General features: G+C 51.3%; 5 protein-coding genes across 5 annotated transcripts; 3 read left to right on the forward strand and 2 right to left on the reverse strand.

Annotated features, from left to right (window-relative positions):
- Window positions 1-2202: 2202 nt before the first annotated feature.
- Window positions 2203-3077, forward strand: PG994_006976 (uncharacterized protein; the record flags this gene model as incomplete). Its single annotated transcript, XM_066858385.1, has 4 exons — window positions 2203-2308; window positions 2374-2606; window positions 2662-2697; window positions 2970-3077. The coding sequence occupies 4 exons, from the start codon at window positions 2203-2205 to the stop codon at window positions 3075-3077; spliced, it is 483 nt and encodes a 160-aa protein (XP_066715327.1).
- A 302-nt stretch (window positions 3078-3379) lies between these two features.
- PG994_006977 (uncharacterized protein) lies at window positions 3380-3707 on the reverse strand (the record flags this gene model as incomplete). Its single annotated transcript, XM_066858386.1, has 2 exons — window positions 3380-3561; window positions 3593-3707. The coding sequence occupies 2 exons, from the start codon at window positions 3705-3707 to the stop codon at window positions 3380-3382; spliced, it is 297 nt and encodes a 98-aa protein (XP_066715328.1).
- A 106-nt stretch (window positions 3708-3813) lies between these two features.
- PG994_006978 (uncharacterized protein) lies at window positions 3814-5367 on the forward strand (the record flags this gene model as incomplete). The annotated part of the gene is made up of 1 exon (XM_066858387.1): window positions 3814-5367. The coding sequence occupies one exon, from the start codon at window positions 3814-3816 to the stop codon at window positions 5365-5367; it is 1554 nt and encodes a 517-aa protein (XP_066715329.1).
- Window positions 5368-6533: 1166 nt separating this feature from the next.
- Window positions 6534-16645, forward strand: PG994_006979 (beta-ketoacyl synthase domain-containing protein; the record flags this gene model as incomplete). Its single annotated transcript, XM_066858388.1, has 17 exons — window positions 6534-6744; window positions 7357-7714; window positions 7771-9105; window positions 9180-9474; window positions 9527-9589; window positions 9659-9967; window positions 10033-10883; window positions 10976-11079; window positions 11162-11859; window positions 12274-12582; window positions 12626-13008; window positions 13090-13300; window positions 13505-13753; window positions 13816-15128; window positions 15185-15357; window positions 15857-15907; window positions 15969-16645. 17 exons carry the CDS (start codon window positions 6534-6536, stop codon window positions 16643-16645), a joined length of 7590 nt encoding a protein of 2529 aa, XP_066715330.1.
- An 84-nt stretch (window positions 16646-16729) lies between these two features.
- PG994_006980 (uncharacterized protein) lies at window positions 16730-17382 on the reverse strand (the record flags this gene model as incomplete). The annotated part of the gene is made up of 3 exons (XM_066858389.1): window positions 16730-16867; window positions 17023-17212; window positions 17285-17382. 3 exons carry the CDS (start codon window positions 17380-17382, stop codon window positions 16730-16732), a joined length of 426 nt encoding a protein of 141 aa, XP_066715331.1.
- Between the last annotated feature and the right edge of the window lie 56 nt (window positions 17383-17438).

The raw sequence follows: 17438 nt of genomic DNA on the forward strand, positions 1-17438 counted from the left end.
TCTCAAGCTCGTCCATGGTGTTCTATTAATAGCATCCGTAAGGTTGTAGACCATGAGGTATACCGAATCCCCTGTAGACTTGTAACGTACGATATTTAACTAACGTATCCCACAAGCGAATGTCCCACATAAGCGAATATCCTATTCTTTTATACCCTTTTTAATAAAATATAAGTTAATTTTATTATAACGTATTTAATATATTAAAATTAATCGGAATCCTTATCTTTAAATACTTCTATATTATTCTAATAAGTATGCGTATTATGCCCGGGCTCTCCGTAAATTTTATAACGTTATAAGCGTGTCTTAAACGTCTTTATATAATTATTTATTAACGTCCTTTTAAAACTATAAGTCTTTTTTAACTTATATATAAAGTAATCCTCTATTTTATAGCCGTTTTTTTTCGTACGGCGGCGCCGGGCTAAGCATTTTATTTACCTTTCGAAGTGTCGCGTTCTTACTTTTTAAAAGAGTAACTTAATATATAATATACGTTATAACTTTTACGATCTAGTTAAAGCTAATTAAAATAAATATTAAAAAGCTATTTTAATACCGTATAATACGGTTTCGAACGTATTCGGTTTAAGATTAAGCCTTAATCGAGTTATTTAAAGTTTTTAATTCTTAAGGAATAAATAGGTTAAAAAACGTCCCCGGAGGTATTAAAATACGTAGCTTTATATCTAATTATGAAATAATATATTCCGAATTATACGGGACGAGTCCTATTTTTCGAAAGCCTCCTTATATATTCGAAACGGTAAAAGTCGCTTGGAACGCTTTTAAAAACGCTGGTAAGAAGTCCTCCTTTAAGATATAAGTAATATGCGCCCGTATAAAACATTTAATTTCTTTCCCGTACGCCTTTTTTAATGTACGAAAATAGCCGATATTAAGAGGTTAAAGCTTATATAATAAATAAGAAGGTATATAGAGTATAATAATCGAGTTCTTTTTATAATAAAGCTCGAAAGTTATCGAGTAGTAGCTTTCGTAGCCGTTTAAGATTAGGAAGCGATAACGACTTTTCATATAAGACCTGGTATATTAATTAAAGTATTAAATCTAATCTTCGTCTTTTTTATTTATAATTTAGCTATTTTTAATAATTACGATTACCTAGTCTTTCGGTAATAAGCTGTTTTCGTATTAAAAAAAGAGTGCGTTTTTTTAATAAAGATAATATACGAAGGGATGGCGTAACCGTGTAATCCGACGCCTTAAATAATTATAACCTATTCTCGGTTCCTTTATTATATTACTTTAGGCCTTCCGCGTCGATTAGAAGTGGTTACGATTATTTCGAACGAGATTTAGCTTATAAAAAAGCCGGTCTCGTCGAAATTATAAATATCCTCCTTTTAAATCCCGTACTTATAAATTATATTCCGTACGAGGGTAAACTACGCGCGATACGCGTCGGGATCTTTATAAAAGACTCTTTAATAATCGATTCTTTAGTTAAAACGCGTCCGGAGGTCTAATTATTATCGTATAAAGTTAGAGGCTTAATTAATACCGACGCGTCCCGCGTTACGTAAGCTAAATAATCGATTTATTATATCTTTTATACTACTTAGCCGGGGAAGAAACGATTACGTATTTAAATTAATAATATATCGAATAATCGTATCTTTTTTAGAATTTAAAAGCTTTTAAGAATTCGTAAGTATTTCGTATTATATAGGTTAACTATTTCGTATTATATAGGTTAACTATTTCGTTTACGCTGTAAAGTTTTCGATAGGACGTAATAAATTAATGCAGCCTTTTATACGCTTAAAGTTAAGTCTTCTTAAAACGCTTAAAGCGTTAGAATTATATTACTCTCTTTCTAAAGTTGTGGCATTTTCGGACGTAAAAGAATATAAAAAAAGGTTGAGGCTATAAGGAAATTTGTGAAAGTGGGACATTCGCTTGTGTGGGACATTCGCTTATGGGATACGTTAACCGTCTTGTGGTGTTGGATGCTCGAGGGTTCGTACGGAAGGTTGTGGCGTGTTGGTGAAATGGCCTTGAACTGTCGTCAGGCCTCGATGGGGAGACACGTCACCTTAGCAAGACATAGAGACTGCAGGCTCTCTGGGGCGTAATGTATAAATATGTGACCTTTGTCCATTTTTTGGGTTGCTGTGAGAACCAGTTTCATCATCAGACTCAATCCCTCATAAACCATCTACATCAGAATTCACCATGCAGCTCGCTCTTGTCTCCCTTTTTGCACTGGCTGTTTCAGCCCGAGTGACCAGTGTTAGGAACAATTCGACGGCCACTCGAGGCACTTCTTTGAACCCGCGAGGTTCGTGGTGAGTCTCGAATATGACAGCACTATGTTCGATAACGAAAATTGACACGGTATATCAGGCTGCTCGAGTTCTCACGAGTTGGGTTGCCCTGGCGAGGGCGATGACTCAACATCCACTGGTGCCACGGCCGGTTCCGAGGATGACGAGATCTGGTGCAAATCCGTCTCAACATCTCACAACGCTGCCGCTAGCAACATCGGGAACATGGATGTCTGGCTGTACGCCGACTGGCACTGCGAGCACGAAGTTGCCCACGTTGGCAAGGATGGCTGCACTTCCATTCCACAGAGCGTAAGCTACTTTCGTCATCCGATACTGAGTCCGAACCGTGGCTAATTATGCAAAGTACGTTATCGAGGCTGTCCGCGTCTTGCCAAGAGAAGTAAGTGCGTGACGGATGCAGCGACTACGTGAAGCTGGGCTGGAATGGAACAATGGATATCATATGGGCAGGTTGCAACTATCGGGAAGGACTTGTATCCAGGTTAACACCGTCTCTCGTTTATTTTCATATGTGTCTTGAAGTCGAGCGGGTGTCACGGTCGCTGTACGCACCCGAGTAGGTTACTAAACATCAAGAAATCAAGCAATGTCTGCATAGCTAGTCTCCAGCCCAATCCTTGTGAAACCCTCTGTCAATACCGTGAGATCTAGGCCATCAACGTTCGTCTTCAATCGCTCTATCGCGCAGCAGATCCCATCGCCCTCCTGCATAGGCCATGTGCTCCGCCTTTGGAGAAGCCTGGACATTCGAATCACTGACATATTCACTGGTAATGGACGTGATGCAACGCAAACGCACACTTGCTTGCCATATGTTAGAGATAAATGCCAAGAGCCCCTTTTGCGGTCGGAGCTGTACTAGCCTCCGCTCTCTTTGGCAACACGTCCAGAGCGAGTCTAGCAGTGCCCAAGGTTTGTTTCTCATGGCTGAAAGGCAGTCACGAGACCAATGCGCACTGATGGTCCGTCAATGGATTTGAACGACTGTTGGAGTTGACGGTTTGGTGAAATGATGAATCAAAGACAATCTTCAAGAAAAAGAGTTGTTGGAGTCTACACTCTTATCCAATTGCCCGCATGTCAGCAAGCGAAAAACCACGTGCCAGGTGGTTGTCACGATTGACTCGGGCCAGGACGTTTCGGTAGCCCCGCTTCTGGGACCCCCGGCGACGCGCCATGGCCTGATGGACAGTTCTGGGTAAAATGATGGGCACCTCCGAGTAGACATCCCATACTTGCCTAACTGGGCAAGGAGGGAGCGTGTTATAACTTACTTTGCCGTCTAGCGAACCGCTTGACCTGAATGATCGCCGTGCGACCGTGGGCGTCCATGTAGCCACCATCATATGATGTGGGCTGACCGGGCACCTCTAGAGCGCACTTGTGCATCCACCTGGGGTCTGACCATCAGCTATATCTGCGATCCATCCAAAAGACAACCAACGAAAGAAAGACACACTGAACTGATCACGGGTATCTGTTCACCACCAAACCCATGTACCGAAGCCGCCGCCTGCTTCTCATCTTCTTGATTGGCATAGTCATCGCCGTCTTCAGCCTACACCACAGCAGCACCATCCTCGACCTCCTCAGCGTCCTCGTCAACTTCCGCGACTCGGAAGCCAGCCCCGCCGCCATGTCGTCCCCGCGGCCCGTCATCGTCGTCGGGTCTGGCCTGGCCGGTCTGTCGGCCGCCTACGAGGCCCTGCAGGCCGGCGCGCACGTGCACATGCTGGACCGCGCCCCGAAGCCCGGCGGCAACAGCATCAAGGCCTCGTCCGGCATTAACGGCGCCCACACCCGCTTCCAGAAGGCCGCCGGCATCGCCAAGGACGACGCCTTCTATGGCGACTCGGTGCGCTCGGCCGGGCGCCGGTTCTCCCAGGACCTCGCCAAGGTGGACCTCACGCGGCTCGTCAGCGCCTTGACTGACGGGTCCGAGGCCGCGGTCAGCTGGATCGCCGACGAGTTCGGCGTCGACCTGAGCGTCGTGGCCATCCTGGGCGGTCACACGGTGCCGCGGACGCACCGCGGGGCGGGCAAGCTCCCGCCGGGCGCTGCCATCGTGTCGGCCATGCAGCAGAAGCTGAACGCGAACCCGGGCTTCCAGCTGAGCAGCTTGGCCGAGGTGGTATCGCTCGCCGTGCGGGACAAAATCGTCACGGGCGTGCGCTACGTGCAGGACAAGCAGACGCACGACCTCGAAGGCGCCGTGGTCTTCGCGGCGGGCGGGTTCGCCGGCGACGCCACGGGGCTGTTGGCGAAATACCGGCCCGACCTAGCCGGCCTGCCTTCGACCAACGACGACCGGCCCGGATCGCACGGCATACTGGAAGCGGTCGGGGTCGAGTTCGTCGACATGACCAGCGTGCAGGTCCACCCCACCGGCTTCGTGGACCCCAAAGACCCCGGCGTCCGGTACAAGTTCCTGGCGGCCGAGGCGCTGCGGGGCGAGGGCGGCATCATGCTGACGGACGAGGACAAGAGGTTCGTCAACGAGCTCGACACGCGCGAGAAGGTCAGCGAGGCCATCATGAACATGCCGCACAGCAAAGAGAGCGGCGACAGCAGCCGGCAGTGGGACATCACGCTGCTCCTGGACCCCGGCGCCTGCGAGGCCACGGCGGGCCACCTGGGCTTCTACATGTGGAAGGGCCTGATGCAGAAGAAGAAGGTGAGCGAGCTCAGCCCGGCGGCCATTGAGGCCGTCGACCGGTATGCCGAGGCGGTGGCCAAGGGCACGGACGACGCCTTTGGGCGCACCAACTTTGGTCGTTGGCGTTTGCCCGCCGGCGAGGCGAACAGGGACGAGGAGGTCTGTGTCGGTAAGGTGACGCCCGTCACGCACTTCACCATGGGCGGTGCGGCGTTCAACGACAAGGCCCAGCCTCTGAGGGCGGGAGTCAAGCCGGTCGAAGGGCTCTGGACGGCCGGCGAGATCACTGGTGGCATACATGGCGATAACCGGCTTGGGGGGTCATCACTGCTTGAATGTGTCGTGTTTGGTCGCGTTGCCGGGTCCGAGGCTGCCAAGTATGTGAAGCACTAAACATCACGGCAGTCAACATTTAGGGATTAGCCAGCAATTGTTGACCAGTATAATAGTTCAAGAGGGTCTATGGTAGGTCGCAACGAAGCGCAGCACCGTAACTGCGATGCCGAGCGGTATGAACAGCAGCAGTACGACGAATTCCGCCAGCTCGGTAGAGCTCTTGTATAATTCACGTACCATCTTGGACAATTCTATAGCTTCGAAAATAGGCATGTGCTTGGGAAATGTTGAAAGTTGGAAAGCCGTAATTAGGAGTCGAAATTGCGAATGAACCCAGCCCATGACCTGTGAGATCTAAACTACAACATATTTCGATACATGCTGTGCACTACAGTACATATGTTAGGAAAAGTCGCACCGAGCTGGAGCAATATCTGCCAATAGCTGATACCAAAAGTACCGGCAACAAGATGACAGGGATGCCTGTGAGTCGATTATGTGAGCGATCTGCAAGGAAACTCCCGTTGGCGATTACTTGGACGATTGCTTACTTTGTGTGACAACCTTGATCGATAATTACCCCCGAATCCGGAAGGTTGTTCGCCGTTGATGACTCGTGGCTCGGTATGCATAAGATGGACCTTGTAAGACCCTTCGGGCGTATATTTGCCTTGTCGAGCGATGGGTGCATTTGGTTGCATTATGCAGTTATATCAGTCCAGTCGATGGCAGGATTGCATACGTTCTGTATACTAAAGTACAAGTACTTAGCAGGGGGGGGGCTATCTTATGTCTATTGGAGTACTAGTTACCGCTGAAGATTCACTGGGTCATAATGCGAGACGTTCCGGCTTGACAGACAGTAAGCGAACCAAGCCCAGACTTCTGCGCCATCTCCCTACTGGACACACATGCAGGCGAAGGCCGTCATGAATGTGCACCTCATAGCCGGGATCGCAATCCTTCATGCTCACCATAGCCGAGATCGCAATTTTCCTTGCTATTGACATTTCTGGGTATTGGTTTATCGGCTTCAACGAATAAGTCTTCATCCAGCTCAATGGCCTCCGTGTCGCAGGAAATTGCCATTATTGGCTCAGGCTGCCGGTTCCCAGGCGGTGCCGACTCCCCGTCGAAGCTGTGGGCTCTCCTCCGTGACCCAACAGTTGTGGCTAGCCAAGTGCCAGCTCTCAGAGGCTACTATCAAGAGAAAGGAGGATATCATGGCCACACAAATGTCAAGGAGGCATATCTTTCTCTCTAACGAAGGCGAGAACAAACAATTCGATGCTGCCTTCCTTGGCATCAGTGCTCTAGAGGCAAGCGTTCTGGATCCGCAAATCCGACTACTTCTCGAGACCGTCTACGAGGCTCTCGAGGCTGGGGGGCAGACTATTGATCAGCTCAGGGGGACCAACACAGCTGTTTACGCAGGTCAAATAGTGAATGACTACGAGTTGCTCATGTACCGCGACCATGACAACTTAGGCAAGTACCACGCAACAGGGACGTCGAGGACGATGCTCTCGAACCGACTATCGTACTTCTTTGACTGGCAAGGCCCATCAATGACGATCGACACCGCATGTAGCTCCAGCTTGGTTGCACTTCATCTCGCCGTGGAGCAGTTGCGCTCAGAGCGCTTGAATGTGGCCGTGGTGGCAGGCTCCAACCTTATTCTCGACGCGGGTACCTTTATCGCAGAGACTAATATGCAGATGCTATCGCCCAATGGCCGATCCCGCATGTGGGATGCCGAGGCTGATGGGTACGCCCGTGGTGAGGGTGTTGCCGCCCTTGTGTTGAAGCCGCTTTCTGCAGAAAAAGCCGATGGAGATAACATCGAATGCATCATCCGCGGCACCGCCGTTAATCAAGATGGTCGGACGCCTGGTCAGACCATGTAAGTTCAGACCGCAGCTGGGAATTTATCAACTCCAAGCTAACAAACCTTTCTTCTCCTGCAAAGGCCGAATGCCTCGGCACAAGCTCAGCTGATCAAGGACTGTTATCTGCGTGCCGGACTGAACCTTTCCGATCCTGCAGACCGTCCACACTACTTCGAGGCCCACGGAACAGGGACAAGGACTGGTGATCCAATTGAAGCGGAAGCTATCAAATCCGCCTTCTTTCCCGATAGCCAGATCTGTGGGAGCAGGATTCAGACCCCTCTACTCGTCGGCAGTATCAAGACGGTCGTTGGACACACAGAAGGGACGGCAGGTATAGCCGGTATTTTGAAAGCATCCCTCGCCCTACAAAATTCTATCATTCCGCCGAATCTTTTATTTAAGAAGCTCAATCGTGCTATTGAACCTTTTTACCACGGCCTGCAGATTCCAACATCAGCCATGCCGTGGCCATCAACAAGTAGCCACAGCCCACGGCGCGTGAGCGTCAACAGGTGAGAAAAGCCCCAAGTCTGTCCCAGAATAACACGTGTACTTATTTAGCTCGTAGCTTTGGATTTGGTGGGACGAATGCTCATGCCATTCTTGAGAGCTACGTACCGCATGATAAAAATACGCTCCAGGTCAAGACAACAATAGAGCCAGTCACTCTTCCCTTCGTGTTCTCTGCGGCATCGGAAGCATCACTGAGATTTTATCTGAACGAATTTTGCAAATTCTTGCGGACAAGTGAGGATGGCCTTAACCTCCGAGACATTACGTTCTCTTTGAGCGCTCGTCGTACGCGGTTTCCTGTTGCCATGGCCGTGGCCGCCTCCACACCCAGTGGTCTTTGTAAGAAGATCGAAGGGAGACTTCATGAAGCCCAAGCAGACGAAGACCATCTTATTGGCGTAAGGAATACAAGGAGCCATGAGACAAGTCCACAACGCCGCCAGCGGGTGCTCGGAGTATTTACTGGCCAAGGGGCACAGTGGGCCCAGATGGGATGGGACCTAATCCAGGCATCCGCTGCTCCAAGGAAAACGATTGAACGCCTTCAAGCCAGACTTGATTCTCTCCCTCCGGGGGACCGCCCGTCGTGGTCGATCTTGGGTGAATTGGCCAAGGATGCTTCTTCCTCTCGAATAATGGATGCAGAGGTAAGCCAGACTCTGTGCACAGCAGTCCAAATCATCCAGGTAGACCTCATCCGTGCTGCAGAGCTGGAGATGTCCGTGGTGGTTGGTCACTCCTCCGGTGAGATTGCAGCGGCGTATGCTGCGAATTTGATCACAGTCGAGGCCGCCGCTATCTGCATTGCATATTACCGAGGCTTATACGCAAAGGTTGCAAAAGGCACCAATGGCAAATCTGGGGCAATGATGGTAGTTGCTACATCTCAACAGGATGCCGAAGAGCTTCTTCGATTTCCCGAGTTCGATGGTCGTGCTTGCATAGCAGCCGTCAATTCAGGGAATAGTGTGACGCTTTCTGGCGATCATGACGCGATTGAGGAGTTGCGGATTATCTTTAAAGATGAAGATAAATCAGTCAAAGTCCTCGAGGTCGATACCGCGTATCATTCTCATCACATGAGGGCTGCCTCTTGCGAATATCTCAGGTCTTTGTTGGCGTTGAACCTCCAGATTGGCGGTGGCGGGCGAGTTGCTTGGGTCTCCAGCGTATATGGCTCCGTTTTCGATGGGTACGATCTGCTACACGCTTCCTATGGGAGAAAGAACTTGTGTCAACCTGTGCTATTCCTACAAGCCATGGAGTGCGCTTTTGCCTCTATGGGCCCGTTCGACCTCATTGTTGAACTAGGCCCGCACCCTGCGCTGAAAGGACCTACCCTCCAGATCGCAGAAGAGCAGACTTCATTGGGGTCTCCCTATACCAGTCTGTTCTCTCGAGGTACACCTAGTATTTTCTCATTCGCCAAAGGTTTAGGTTACGCCTGGACACATTTGGGTCCAGGCGCCATCAATCTATCAAGCTACGACCAACCCTAACCGGGATCCTCACATCCAGCGCGCCAGGAATCTTCAAAGCACTGCCAAAGTACGCTTGGGATCACAAAGTCGACTACTGGCACGAGTCAAGATATGCAAGAGCCACGCGGCTTCGTCCAGCCCAGTGCACGAACTGTTGGGTCATCTCACCCCGGACAGCAATGATCAGGATATGCGGTGGCGCCAAATACTACGGCTCACCGAAGTTCCGTGGCTGGCCGGACATCGGCTGCAAAACGTTGTGGTCTTTCCGGCCTCGGGTACGTCGCCAGCGTCTTGGAGGCATGCTCGATTATCTGCAGAGATTATCAGATCAGATTGATGGAAATTCTAGACATGCGCATTGTCTCGGCTCTCATGTTTGATCCCGAGGACGTGAGTGTGGAGATCCTACTCTCTGTGACGAATATTACGAAATAAGGCGGCGATACTATCGAGGCCGAGTTCAAATACCACGCTTCTACCGAGAAAGCCATCGACAAACTCGAACTGAAGTCGCACGGCCGCATACGCATCCAATGTGGCAAAGCCTGCGCCGCTGCTTTGCCTATCAGATCCCCAGAACGTTGCAACCTTCTCCCCGTGGACGAGGACAGGTTCTATGAGATGCTCTCGGACCTGGAATATCAGTACGGTGGTCCGTTTAGAGCATTGTGGGGGTTGAAAAGAAGACTAGGTGCTGCGTCGGCATATGTGTCCTTAAAGGAGCCATCAAGCCTGCCGATTCATCCTGCCGCCCTAGATGCAGCTTTTGTAAGCTACCAGTCCGAATCCGTTTCGCGGTGCTTTACTGACTATATGGGCGTATTGTATCATAGCAATCCCTCTCTCTAACATATGCCACGCCTGATGACGGATCACAGACGACGATGTATCTTCCCAAGGCCATCAACCGCATAACAGTCAACCCAGCACAATATCAAGACGAACTCTGCGAAGGTAGATCGTGGGCTCTCGATGTAGTCCAACCCCTCGCTCTTCCGCACCTGAACATGGTTGGCGACATTGACATTTACTCCAACGACTCTGGTCACGCCATGGTCCAGATCCAAGGACTAGAGTGTGCCCCATTCTCTCAACGCACCACATCTGACGGAGACGAGGTCTTCTCCAAGGTCTCGTGGGGTCTTGCACATCCCAGCATACCTAGTGCAGTCGCCAGTAAACGACCGATCCCAGACGCGCTAGAACTAGCAACCATCCTCGAGCGCCTTGCGAGCTTTCATTTGCGCCTGCTTGACACGTCAGTACCCGAGTCTCACCCTTGCCGACGCGAAGAGCCCTACATAGGCCTCTTTGAATTTGCAGCCAACTTCGGCCCCAGCGCGCGAGACTCGCAATATTGTCATGTCGACTGGCAGACCGATACCCCTCAGACTCTCAACGAAATATGCAAACCTTTTACAGAAACAGTGGACATGCAGCTTCTTTCCGATTTTGGTGCAAATATATATGGCATCGCCACTGGCGATAAGTCACCTGTCGGCGGGTCACGGCAGTCCAGACTGATGGAGTGGTACACAACCGGGGTTGGAATAGCCGAGTGTACCACTCTCCTCGCCAAAGCCATGGGTCAGATTGTACATCGATATCCGCAGATGCACATTCTAGAGTTTGGCACCGACTCAGGTACTGCAGCTGCCAAGATCTTCCAGGAAATCGGCTCGAAGTTCGTGTCGTATACGGTTTCCACGCCTACAACCACTTCGATCATCCCGCGGACTCGGGCTTCTCAGCGTCCGGCAACAAGGTATTCCACAGACACTCGGACCTAGCCAAGGACCTGGGTTCCCAAGGCTTCTCCAAAGGGGCATTTGATGTGGTTGTGACATCTCTTACATTACACAAACAAGCAGATCTTGGCCGTACGCTGCGTAGTCTGCGCAGCCTCCTCAAACCCGGCGGATACATTCTCGTCTTGGAGCTCCTGCCTTCTTTCACTCCAAGAATGGGATGACCTACTGCTCAACAACGGCTTTTCGGGGATTGACACCAGCGCCACGGAAGTATATGGCGCGGCACATTACTCTGTATTTGCATCTCAGGCTGTAGATGAATGCATCATGTACCTCCGAGATCCACTGTCCCATCCTTTCCCGTCGTTGAGGAAGGGACAGAAACCGATGAAGGACCTTGTCATCTTGGGGGGAGAAATTCCAACGACAAGATGTCTCTCCGGTAGCGTCTCAGAAGCTCTACGTCCGTACTACTGCAACATCAAGAGTTTCGACTCTTTGTCAGACATTCTTGACATAGAAGTTATCTCGGGCGCCGACATTCTGAGCCTGGCAGACCTGGACACGTCGGTTTTTGGACAGCTTGATCAAATCTCGTGGGATGCTGTCAAGAAGATGGTTCTCCATACTGGTACCGTCATGTGGCTGAGTCATGGGCGACTTGCCATGAACCCCCATACAAATATGATGGTTGGCTTGATTCGTGGCGCGGTGCGAGACAATCCGGGCCTCGACTATTTGCTCCTTGATACCGAAAACATACAAATGTTGAATCATCGCGTCATTGCAACATCCCTCTTGCAGTACAAAGCTGCCACTCAATGGTTGCGGGAAGGCACCATCCAACAGTTCAGCGCCGAGACTGGACAAGTACTAGACGACAAGGGTAGTCTTCTGACCCCCCGTCTGGTAATGGATGATGCTATGAACAGTCGCTATAATTCGGGCATCCGGAATACCCGTCGTCAAATCCATCCACAGCATTGCAACATAGGCATAACCACTACCAACACTCAACCGGATCTGAAGTTAGAGCCGTTATTCCTCTCTCAAGGAGACGGTGGCGGGAGTTTCCAGACCACGCACTTATTGCTATCACCCGTTTGTGTCTCCGAGTCCGGTTGGATGTTCCTTATGCTAGGTAGAGACGTTCATTCTGGCAACAAGATGATTGCTTTGTCCTCCAACAACCATCTTTACCCGAACCTCCCGAAGGGCCTATCATCCAACATCTAGTTACTGCCTGAAGGCTATGAAGCGCAGATTCTGTGGCTTGCTGCTCATTATTTGCTCGGCAGTGTTATCTTTCAAGACTTGTTCTAGGGCGACAGCGTACTTATACACGAAGCGAGTCCTGAATCGGCCTCGGTATTCTCAGAGGAAGCCAAGTCTCTTGGAGTGGACCTCACATTCACCACTACAAATCCCCAAGCGGCAAATCTGTGTGATGAAAGATGGACACTGGTGCACCCCGCATGTCCACATCGAGACATCGCTCGCATTGCAAATCGTGGCTTCTCTGCTTTCCTCAATCTCGCATCTCCAAAGGACGATGACACAGTCGCTGGGCGCATTGCGTCCGCGCTCCCTAAGCCCTGCAAACAATACGGCCAGATATCTTCCCCTGGGGAAGTGCTTGAGGGATTAGGGAGGGGCCTACTTACGATGCATACAGCATCGCTTACTGAAAGCTGTGTCCAATGCTGTTCGCGCCTTGACCGAAACCGACGCTCGTTGGTTGGATTACCAAGTGCCACTGTTGCCCATAGGAGCAGTCACAGAAGATGCAAGCGGGATGGGTTCGCCTGTTGTCGTTCAGTGGGCTACAAGCTCCAGTCTGTCCGTCAAGGTCGAGCCCGTGGATAAATTGGTGTCCTTCTCGGGTAGCAAGACGTACTGGTTGGTTGGACTCGTCGGCGGACTTGGGATGTCACTTTGCGAATGGATGATCGAACGTGGCGCTAAGCATTTTGTTATGAGTAGCCGCAAGCCTAGTGTTTCTAAGAGCTGGCTAGGCGAAATGCGCGGAAGAGGTGCCAAACTTGTGGTTGCAACCTGGTAAGTTATGCACATATCACATGGGCAGTTTCATTCGTACACTTGTTTACCTGCAAGCAGCACAAACTAACCTTGAGACAGCGATGTGACGCACAAAGACGAAGTAATGGTGCTATTTTCCAGAATTGAGTCGACCATGCCAGCGATTGGAGTCGCCCACGGTGTTATGGTGCTCCAGGACACAAATATTCGAGACATGACCCTACAGCAACTACTCTCCGTCACCAAGCCCAAGGTTGATGGAAGCATTCACCTCAACGAAGCACTCAAGGGAATCAAGCTGGACTTTTTCGTTCTCTTTTCTTCGGCTTCCTCTGTCGTTGGCAATCATGGGCAAGCAAATTATGCCGCCGCGAACCCCTTCATGGCTAGTTTCGCAGAGCAACGGTGACGGTGCGGCCTCAACGCATCCGTGATCCATCTTGGACCTGTTTTCGGGGTTGGCTACACCACCCGGGCGGCAGCAGGTTCTATCCTCGGCAAACTCACCTTACAGACTGGGGGATTTGCCCGCACGTCCGAGCGCGACTTCCATCAACTCTTTGGTGAAGCCGTGTTGGCAGGGAGATTTGACTCGACGGGTCCTATTGAGCTCGTATCTGGCATTCGAAAGGTTGACGAGAAGGAAGCCGAGCCCCCAGCTTGGCTATCGTGGCCACGAATGAGCCATTTCGTTGAGGCTTGCAAGGCTGATGAGCCAATGGCAAGACCCCGGCCAAATCTATGCTCGCAAAAGTGCGGACCCGTTCCCAGGCATATGATGTCATCTGGGATGCGTTCACACATCAGCTAGAATTATATTTCCAGCTTGAGCTCAGCCATATCAACAAGACGGAGCTGGGCGGGATGCGGCTAGACCGTATGGGAATGGATTCGCTCACTGCGGTAGAGATACGTGGCTGGTTCATGAAAACACTCGAGGTAAACATACCAGTTCTCAAGGTCATGAACGGTGGGACGGTGGGAGACTTGGTGACCACCGCAACCGACTCAATTCCCCTGCAGCTTCTCCCGAGCCTGGAGGACCGCTCATCTGGGAGTTCTAATGCAATGGCACCAGCCGCCCTAAGCACTGAACGATCTACCCGCTTTGCACCCGAAGGTCCGCAGGCTACAAGTAACGGCTTGGCTATCCTCAAATCGATCCCAATTTCTCCCACCCAATCTCGATTTTATCCATCTGGGCTATTTCTTGAAGACAAAGTCGGCCTCAACCACACTACATGGGCTAAGGTGACAGGTAGGATTGAAGTTGAAAGATTAAAGAAGGCAGTGGAGGCTCTTGGGCAACAACACGAGATTCTGAGGACCGCTTTTTTCAATCATGATGGAAAGCAGCTGCAACATATCTTGCAAGATACCACCCTGCATTTGGAGCACCAAGAGATCCATGAAGCGGAAGATGTGGAGAGGATAGCCATGTCCATCCAGAAATCGTACGTGTACGACCTTGGACAAGGCGACACGATGCGACTGATACTGCTTACCCGAGCGGATGAAACCTATCTCATAGCAGGCCTACATCCCCTCGTCGCCGATGCAACGTCGATCCCGACTATATTGAAATGGCTTTCGCTTCACTACGAGCACCCCAACGCCGATTTTCCAGTCAAGCAATTTTCGGAGGCGGCGCACGAACAGTTGGAGCTATGCGCCACAGGGCATCTTGATGCCGAACGGGACTTTTGGCGGAGAGAGTTCGCCACCATGCCGCCTCCCTTGCCTCTGATGAGCATGGCTGCGGTGGAGGAGCGTCCCGTTCTGACGGCGTATGAGAATGTTCGTGCCGGCTGCCGAATCGGCCCTGGACTAAAGGCCAAGGTCCTCGATTCATGTCGGCGCATGCAAGCAACCCCTTTCCAGTTCTACCTTGCCGCCTTGCGAGCTTTGCTGCTGCAGTTCAGCACCGGTGCCGAGGACGTCACAATAGCCGTGGCCGAATCAGGAAGGTCATACGACGCCAACGATATGGATGTGATCGGTCCACTGTACAACCTTGTGTTGGTGCGTACCTTGGCTGACGCATCTACGAAATTTGAAGACTTACTAGCTGTCACGCGAGATAAGGTCCTCGCCGCACTCAAACATTCCAGGCTTCCCTATCCTGTGCTTGTAGAAGAGTAAGTCTTCCCTCTAATAACGAAAAAGCCTGCTGCTAACACTATCTCTCCTCTAGATTAGGCCTTCAGAGGCGAGCAAAGAGCTTCCCCTTCTTCCAAGTGTTCGCCGACTACCGTATGGGCCAGCGCGAAACAACGCAATGGGGAGCAGACAAGCAGGTCATCATGATGGGCATCGACTTGAACGTGCCTTATGACGTCTATCTCGACACCATTGACGAGGCGGGAGGTGACTGCATCCATGAGTTCTTTCTGAGGAAAGACCTCTTCGGGAAGTCTGAGGTGGAAAGGCTCGCCAAGAGCTACGAGCAACTGATAAGGGCGGTGGCGACGCAACCAGATATGGCAGTTGATGAAATGTGTTTATTTGTGTAATAGTGTGTTCTCAGGTGATTGTTATAGTATATAGTTTCAAGCGCATTGTTGATGTGGTTGGCTGAAGAGAGAGATTATTATCCGCGGCGCCCAGACGACGCTGGATCACGCGGGAAACATCTTCGTACCATATTCACCGCACTGAAAGTCGACACTTGCATGTTACATGGATGCATCCCATCCGCCATGGCTGCCTGGCTGTGTACCTCGGTAGGCCCAACTAGAAATACCCATTTGCTCCGGCATGTCCTCCACACACGCACCCATTCACATTCCCGACGTTTGATCTCTAATACGCCCGTGGTAAACGATGACGAGCGTTCTCAGAAAGCAGATCAACCTCTAGCCAGTAGCACGCAGCACCTACACTGCTTCGTGGGACGCTGAATGGTCTATTGGCAACAGTACGCAATTCACCCAATCTCGACTTACATAGAATCTATCTCACTAACTCGCGAGCTCCAGCTTTTCATGGCGGTTGCGTTGTCGCCATTATCCACCATGCCGCTGTAACGCACCTCCAGGCCCAACCTGCGCTCAAGCAGCCGGACATTCTGAACTTGCACGTCGAGTTCCTCCGAGCTTGCGAACGCTGCGACAGCACCATCACTGTTTCTACCTTGAAAACCGGTGCAGTCGCCAGCACTTTCCAAGTCGAGCTACGGCAGAAGACGGAAATCAAGGCCGTCGCCTTGGTCACTTCGACCAGCTTCGACCGCCCCCCAGGCCCCACGGTGCCCACCGCCTGGGCGCCGCTACCGCCGCCACGGCCCAAGCCCGACTTTGCACGCGATCTCCGACATCAACCGGACCCCAACTGGGTGCCAGCCATCTATTCCGGCGAGGTGATTCCCTTCACCGGCCGCATCCTGGTTCTGGGCCCGCGCGAGGGCTTCCCCGTCGAGGGCATCTGCGACGCGTGGAATGGTTTCGAGGGCGCCGAGCGCATCGACAGCACCACGCTGGCCTTCATGACTGGCCTCATCACCAGCATGTCCGACACGCTTCTGCGCAACGGGGGACTGTACGATGCGCATGCGTTCCAGGAAAAGGCCCGGCGCTGGACCGAGGAGAATCCGGGCGTGCCCGCACCGCTGACGAACTCGCTCACTGACGCGACGAAGGCCACCACGCTCAACTAAACGGTGACGTCGGATGTCGAGTTCAAAATCAGGCTGCCAGCCGCGGGATTGCAGTTTGTCTACATGCGTACCACGGCCAAAATGCTACTCGGCGGCCGAATGGACATAGATCTCACGGTGCACGACCAAGACATGGAGATTCTGTGCACGTCGCGACAAGTCATCCTTGTTCTGGAGGCGGGCAGGAAGTTCAAAGAGGGCAGAGGCAGCTCCCAGACCAAACTGTAGTATTTTGCTAGCTGTTATCAGATTATTTACTCCTCAAACCATGTGTATACGGCAGCGAAGTGTCAATGGTATGACAATTCCCAACACACTTGGAAGACTTCAAAACTGCCGGGTGCCTCTACTTATTATGAAATCATGTCCATTCATACCATACCAGCTCGGTTGTTACGTCGCGATGTTAATTGGACATCAACTGTCTCCTCGAGACGGATGAACCCGCTTCGGGAGTCATCCATGCTTGGACAAGTGCCCATCGTTTTATAGGTAGATACAGACACCTTGTGGCTGCCAGGGTTGCCTAGGGGTATACTCTGCGCAAGCTCGCTTTCCGATGCAGAACTATTTTTGCTCAGTTTCCAGGAGAAGTAAGTAGCGGTGCGGCGACGACAATACAAAAGAGAAGTCACTGACCCTGCAGCAATGACTGTGAACCTCCAGCTCGCGATCCAGTTCAGGACCTCGTCTGCCAGCAATGAGGGCTGCTTATCCTCGCCCACGTGGGCGACCATTACGGGCCTTGATCTCCACATCGTTCGGCTTTGAAGATATCCCCTGGTCTCACCAC

Source organism: Apiospora phragmitis, assembly GCF_038363925.1.
Source record: "Apiospora phragmitis strain CBS 135458 chromosome Unknown utg000007l:1.0-2108841.0:1.0-2111359.0, whole genome shotgun sequence".
Lineage (NCBI taxonomy): Eukaryota > Fungi > Ascomycota > Sordariomycetes > Amphisphaeriales > Apiosporaceae > Apiospora > Apiospora phragmitis.